The sequence below is a fragment of the Pundamilia nyererei genome, unplaced genomic scaffold, assembly GCF_000239375.1.
Source record: "Pundamilia nyererei isolate P.nyererei 1_Seehausen unplaced genomic scaffold, PunNye1.0 scaffold00283, whole genome shotgun sequence".
Taxonomy (NCBI): domain Eukaryota; kingdom Metazoa; phylum Chordata; class Actinopteri; order Cichliformes; family Cichlidae; genus Pundamilia; species Pundamilia nyererei.
In genome coordinates, this window is record NW_005187684.1 from 592,628 (window position 1) to 599,471 (window position 6,844).

At 40.5% G+C, this 6,844-nt stretch overlaps 1 protein-coding gene across 1 annotated transcript; it reads left to right on the top strand.

Moving 5' to 3' along the window:
* Window positions 1-1,140: 1,140 nt before the first annotated feature.
* On the top strand, window positions 1,141-6,844 carry psme3ip1 (proteasome activator subunit 3 interacting protein 1). The gene is made up of 8 exons (XM_005750651.1): window positions 1,141-1,208; window positions 2,950-3,081; window positions 3,173-3,271; window positions 4,296-4,417; window positions 4,750-4,883; window positions 5,554-5,639; window positions 5,834-6,025; window positions 6,460-6,844. The coding sequence occupies exons 2-8, from the start codon at window positions 2,955-2,957 to the stop codon at window positions 6,462-6,464; spliced, it is 765 nt and encodes a 254-aa protein (XP_005750708.1). The 5' UTR covers window positions 1,141-1,208; window positions 2,950-2,954; the 3' UTR covers window positions 6,465-6,844.

A 6,844-nucleotide genomic window follows, 5' to 3' on the forward strand; every position in this document is an offset into this window, starting at 1 on the left:
AAGTTATGCTTGAAAAATTGTGTTTGCATGATGTGAGGCCAGTGATGTCATCCACTGGCTTTTGAAGTCACGTGTAAGAAGCTGCAAACCTCCTGTTATACTTATCATCCTTTTTGCTTTTTGAAAGCAGATGTCACAAGAACGGGTTGGATCTGACTGTGAAACTGAAGGTTACTTCATGGCACTGCACAGTCATATGATAGCAACTTGCCAATCCCATACACCGTAAAGCATAACATGCTTCTGGACAAAAATGGGAACCATTTATTACAAATGAAACTACATGTTTCCTACATTTGTCCAGCAACACTTGAAACTATCCGTGAAACTTTAAACTAGCCAAGAAAGTGTTTGCAGAGGGAAAGAATTAAGTGAGTGGAGGATCGTTTTTCTTTAAACTGTACTTTGCTTTAGCAACACAGGAGGCTGTGGCCTGTGGGCGCCGCTTGCTAAACGTACACATTCCATCATCTGGAATCTGTCACTTAAATCGAAAAGGCACTTCAAGAAGTCATCGTGAACAAGACGAACGAGTAAAATAAATGACCATCTACCCTTAAAATGTAGCTGAACAGTCCTCCAGAGATACCTTTGGACCTCATTAATGGATTTTAGGCGCCATCTTGTGATCAATTTAGTAACTGCTTACAATCTTATTTTTATGGGTTTACTCATACTCATTAGTTAATCTGAGAAGGCAAACTTACAGGGAAGGTCGAATATATACAACTTTGTACTGTATATTTACGGTTTTATCTGCAAACGTAATTTATTTGAAAAGCTTTAGTCTTTTGTTATTTTCATGTTTATTCCGTCTTGTTTTGACTATTTTTTGTTTAGACCTCTATTTATTTGAGGTTTTGGTTTGTTTATTTTTTCTGGAAAATGGAACTACAAATGGTGCGTATAATTAAGGGACTCTTTAATTATACGCGCAAGAAGCACACGATGTAGATATAATTAATAATTGACAACAACTGTGTCTACTAATAAATCTAGGTCATCGGTAATATTCGGTAGGCCTTTTCTGTTAAAAAATAAATAGAAATAATCTATTAACATATATTGAAAACAGAGCAGCGTGCGTTTAACAACAAAAAAGTGAGTCGGAACTTAATTCGAACGCCGTATTTCGCGACGAGCCGTCTTCAGCGTGACACAAAGATCATTAAACTGGAGCGCTAATCTAGCGAGAAGCCTGGATCTTGGTAAGGTTTATCCACATACAGGTCTTTAATCTTGATACGAGGCAGTCCTAAACGAAAGACTTCTTGGTCATGCATCTGAAAATATTTCTTTTCAGACTTGACATGATGTTCTGTTGCTCTTAAATATTATTTTTAACGCTAACGAAGCTAACGTTAGCCGCGGCTTTGCAACGCACAAGGCATCTGCGAGTTCAGAGTTTGCTGCTCTGCTATATAGGCAAGAGGTCAGGTGTGTGAGTGTTTCCTTTAATCTTTGTGTGTCCACAGCTTTAAGGGACTAACTCTGTGTAGCGGCTGGCGTTGTTCTCGCTGTTGTGTGTAACAGTGAGTGAATCATCAGGGCCCATTATAAACCAAATGCTTCGGTCAGTTAAGCAGATCTCTCACTTAATTCACTCGTCACCTTATTTCACGTCAGTTAAAGTTTTAAAATGGCTTCAATCTTCATATTCATCAGAGGGCTAAATAAAACCACGCAGATCGGTACAGCTTAGTCGAAATATTGTGCAGTGGTGTTGTCCAGCTGTTGCACTTGTTATTATTGCTTTGTATGTGATGAACTGATAAAAATAACAGGCTTAATACCATCTGCTGTAATGCCAACCAATGAAAGCTGTCACGTGATGGCCGTTTTCATCTTTTGTACCTTATTTTTAAAGTCACCAAAATATTTTGCAGGAAGTGTGCAAGCCAGTAAATTGATTTGTCAGGAAACGTGGCAAAATAAACTATCGTGAGACCTGTTATGACACGTGGTTTGGAGATGTCGACAACAAAAACACAGGAGGCAGTGCTGGATGTGGCAGAGTTGAAGATGTTAATATTTTTACTGGGAGTGACCATGAGGGACAGGATTAGAAATGAGTATGTCCGAGGGATCGATCAGGCTGAGCGGTTTGGAGACTAAGTTAGCTGGGCAAACAAGACTTGGATGGTTTTTACATATGCAGAGGAGGGAACGTGCATATTTTCAAAAGATGTTGATGATAGAGCTGCCAGGCAGGACGGAAAGAGGAAGGGCACAGAGAAGATTCGTGGATTTCATGAAGGAGAACATGCACAGGGTTAGTGTGACAGAAGAGGTTGCAAAGCATGGGATGAGTGGGAGGCATATGATCTGATGTGGCGACCCCTAAAGGGCACAGCTGGAACAAGTAGTAATTGTTTTTGTTTTATTTTTTTAATGCAGAGATGGACATTTCATCAGAAACCTGTTCTAGTGATGCCATTGTGTTTTACAGTACCATGTCACATTTATTCAGCAGACTGTAACCTCAGGTGGTTGTAAACAATTAACACTTGTAAGTATTGGGAATACGCAGTAGTCAGCTACAAAGTCTTTTAAGGGTTTTGCTTATTTTAATGGAATAGACTTATTTTTTTGCTGAGCTATGTCAAGAATCAATTAATATTCTGTGTTCTTTGAGGAAAACCCAGAGGTACTGATTGAGCAGTCACTTGTAAATGGTCTGTGTCCAGTGCGGAGATGGGACAACACATTTTAGAATGGTATTCAGAGCTTCTGTGTGGCTGTAGAGCAGGTAGTCTAATCTGAAGGTTGGTGGTTCGATCCCCGACTGCTCCAGTCTGCATACCAAAATTCTAGGGCAAGACACTAACCGAGAATTGCTCTCCAATGCGTCCATTGGAGTGTGAATGTTACACAGAAAGCACTTTGAGTGCTCAGAGTAGAAAAGCGCAATATAAGAGTCAGCCAATTTCTGTGTTTTATGTTGCGCAGTTGTAATGGAAGGAGCAGAAGGAACAGGTGTCGACCTCAGCAGGAAGTTTGTGTCTGAAGCAGAGCTTGATGAGAAGAGGAAAAAGAGACAGGAGGAATGGGAGAAAATCAGAAAACCTGACGACCCAGAGGGTAAGAACACATATCCAAAACTATACAAAACCTCTAAAGGATGTCCCACTGTGCATGTAACCCCTTTATATTTGTCCTTTGTACTTCTCAGAGGTCCCAGAGGAGGAGTATGACCCACGCTCCCTCTTTGAGCGGCTGCAGGAACAGAAAGACAAGAAACAAGAAGAATATGAGGAGCAGTTTAAATTCAGTAGGTCTTTGTGGGTGTTGCTCCACTTTTCATTAGGGTTTGAATGAACACTTTTCTTCTGTAATTCTGTGATGTAAGAGATAATGAATAATGTATTATCAGCAGTATGTGTCAGTACACTTTAACATTCAGTTTCTAAAGGTTGTTTTTGAACAGCTTCATAGCAAATGTAACTTAAGCTTTTTAGAGCACAAGCCACCATTTTTAGACATCATTAAGGTCCACTTATTAATCAAAGTCCGAATCAGCCTTAAAATTGTCTTTGGCTCTTGAGGAAACTTTGTAAAGTCTGTAGATTTAATCTTGAAGAGTTTATCAGAGTTCCAGTGGTGTGAAACTTTGTGCCCCTTCCTGATTTTATTGTACGTTTGTCACTCGTAAATGTTTCAGATCATTAAACAAATTGAAATATTAGACAAAGATAACACAAGTAAACACAAAATGCAGTTTTTAAATGAAGGTGTTTATTATTAGGGGGGCAAAAATCCAAACCTACATTGACCTGTGTGGAAAAGGAGATTAAAGTGGAGTAGATCAAAGGATCCTTAAAAGCCAGACATCACACTGTGATCCAAGGAAATTCAGGAAAACTCTTTCACACCACTGTATGTCAGGTTGGGAATTGAGATTCTTCTCCCAACAAAATAATGGGAATAACTACTCCCATAATTTGGTGCTTTTAATTCTGATGAAATTCAAGATTTCAAAAATGTCTTCACAACTTGGAAGCAATGATTACATTAAGGGAAACATTGAAATTTATTCTCCTGCTTCGAGTATCAGACAACTTACCCCCAGTTTTTATGTAGAGCTTATTTGGAAAAGCTCTCTTCAGTTTGTTCATTTATAATTCCATATTCAACATTTTTGCAAGTGATGTTAGATTTTTGTTTTCAGTGCTTCCTCAGATGACGCTACTTTGTGTGTTTGTGCAGTTTTTATGGCAGATTGTCTCTGGTTTGTTTTCGGGGAAATGCAGTCACTCTCTTGTCATGTGTTTGAGAGTATGTTTCTATGGTAACAGAGAACATGGTGAGGGGATTGGATGAGGATGAGAGCAGTTTCTTGGACGAGGTCTCCCGGCAACAGTGTCTGGTGGAGAAACAACGCAGGGACGAGGAGAAAAAGGAGCTGTTGGAATACAGAATATCCTTCATATTCAAACAGGCCACTTGCACGGTTGAGATTGGAGTCGTAGAAGCCAGCATGCAAAAATAAAACCAGAATGAGAGTTGCATTTAAGTTTGCGTTATATTAAAATCAATAGCAATTCGAACTCTCATTCAAATACGAACTGCCTCCACAGCAAGATTTCTACTTCTGAGGTTGAGTTTTACATTCATATTCTTACTAGTTTGAGTAAAGCTTTCCAGTCTGCTCTCTGGTGTCTCCCTTCAGTTTTTAATCCCCCACTTTTCCACGCTAGGAGCCCATAAGGAGTTTTTTTTTTTTTCTTCACCTTAACTGTGTAGCTTCACAGCGCTCTAGTGAAGCAAGCATCTGCAGAGAGCCGCAAAGAGCCTGAAAAGAAGGTGGCACCTAAAGGGGTGGAGCACAGGACCAGCCACCTGTCACAGGCCCATTTATTAGTTGGAGCTGTAAAGAGACGCAAGTATGCACATGAACATGCACCATCCTTAAAACGTGTTCTTGTTGTTTTCACCTGTTCTCAGCTGCATTTGAGTAAAACACCAAATCCACTGTTTTACTTTTAAGATTAAATTTTAAAACTTACACTCTTTTTTTTTTCCATTTTAAATCATGCTTTTTATTGTCTCTGTAAAGCACTTTGAATCACCTTGCTGTTGAATTGTGCTATATAAATAAACTTGCCTTGCCTTGTTTTTTAGCTGCCATTAGCCTCTGCCCTCCACCTGCCAAAATCCAAATTTGACTCTCCTTTAATATTACTTTGTAGCCAGAGGCTCTTGGGTCTCAAAGTGGAGATTCTTTATAAACATGCTGACTTAATGCTATCTTTGCTCAGGACACACTATTGAAAATGACTTCAGCTTTCTCGTTAAATAAAGGAAAATTAGTTTTTTAAATACTCCAGTGTTTTCACCATCTAGGCCCTAACTTTGTCTCCTTTTCTTTATTGTCTGGCTCAGACTTGTTTTTGTTCAAAGTACAGAGCTCAAAGAGACTAACAGTTTCAATAGCACCGACAGAGTTTGTTGATAATTGCCACACTCAGGAATTTCACAAAATTGCTGATATAAAAATATTAATTGGATCAGCTTTAAGTCTTGTTTTTCTAATCTCTTTGTTCTCTCTCCAAGTTCCTCACAATCAGACAGCAGTAAGAAACAGAAAGTGGAAATCACGGCAACAACAGCAACGACAGGAAATGGAGAAAAACACACAGGTGGGCAGCAGCCAGAAAAACACATTAATATGCAGCTCATATAATATACAGTGGAGTTTGTTCCCTGTGAGCCTGTTAAAAAGTGGAAATGGATGCAGATTCAGTGGACCACTCTTACTCTCTTTCCTACAGTTCAAATCACTGTGACTGTTGTATGTTGGCACAAGGTCTTACACTTAAGTTATGCTTTCCAGAAGAGGGGGGCGGAGCAGGAGCCAAAGATCAACAGACAGTCCCTGGCGTCACTGCAAAGCCGCCCTCAGCCGCCTTGAGCTCCGGCCAAGGCGTACTACACTTGCCGTCGGCGGCCGTGTGTGTCGGTGTTTTACCAGGACTCTGCGTTTATTCCGGCAGCAGCGACTCTGACAGCAGCTCGGACAGCGAAGGTAGCGTGGACGCAATTATGTCGCCGTACCCACGGCACAACAGGGCCTACAGATAGACATACAGCAGCATCCACACACAAACTGACGCATGTTGGCAGCAATTAGAAAAGGTGACCTCACATAACACATGCACACACAAACTGATTAAAGTCATTTATAGAGGCGTATCTGCAGGTAACAGGAGTTATTGTCAAGTAAGTCGTACACATGCAACACACAGCAAGCAAACATTTTATGAATTCCTGTTGTTTTCACAGCTGTGAGTTTAACTGTTGCTCTTCGTCATCAAAGTTCAGCCCAGTGATACAACCCTAATAAACCAACTTTAAACTCTATTATGAGCTAAATCTGTGTATCTATTTGTGTTGTTTTGCAATTGTGGCACCCAAACATGACGCCTCCACCCTTCCTTCCCTCAATTGCATGTCACGCAGTTTAAGCCGAGCAACCAATCCCGCACTGCCTACCCTGATGACATCCTGCCCCCCCTACACTCCCTTCCCAACCCAAGCCGCAACGGCTGCAAGCTGTGCTATTGGCTGAGGGAACAGTGATTGACAGCTGTGGAGCAAGGAAGAGACTGCTTTAGACTGTCACATGACTCACACCTTTTAGCTATCTGCAGCAGAGGAGTGAGAGCAGGACTGCGTTTGGGTTGAATGCCGAGTCTGTTTGGATTGAAAAATTCTGTTTTTATTTGTGTGAAGTAATGTATGTTTGTTTAAAAGTTGCGTTATTCTGGGAAGATACTGGACTGTTTATTGCTGTCTCAGACTTTGGGGCGTCTGAGAAGAAATAAATAAAGAGATTTCCCTGTGT

Excerpts from the sequence above, each read along its gene's own strand:
- psme3ip1 (XM_005750651.1), top strand. The coding sequence starts at position 2,955 with ATGGAAGGAGCAGAAGGAACAGGTGTCGACCTCAGCAGGAAGTTTGTG. Across the intron at positions 3,272-4,295 it reads TGAGGAGCAGTTTAAATTCA|AGAACATGGTGAGGGGATTG; the intron begins GTAGGTCTTTGT and ends CTATGGTAACAG. Across the intron at positions 4,884-5,553 it reads GGAGCTGTAAAGAGACGCAA|TTCCTCACAATCAGACAGCA; the intron begins GTATGCACATGA and ends TCTCTCTCCAAG.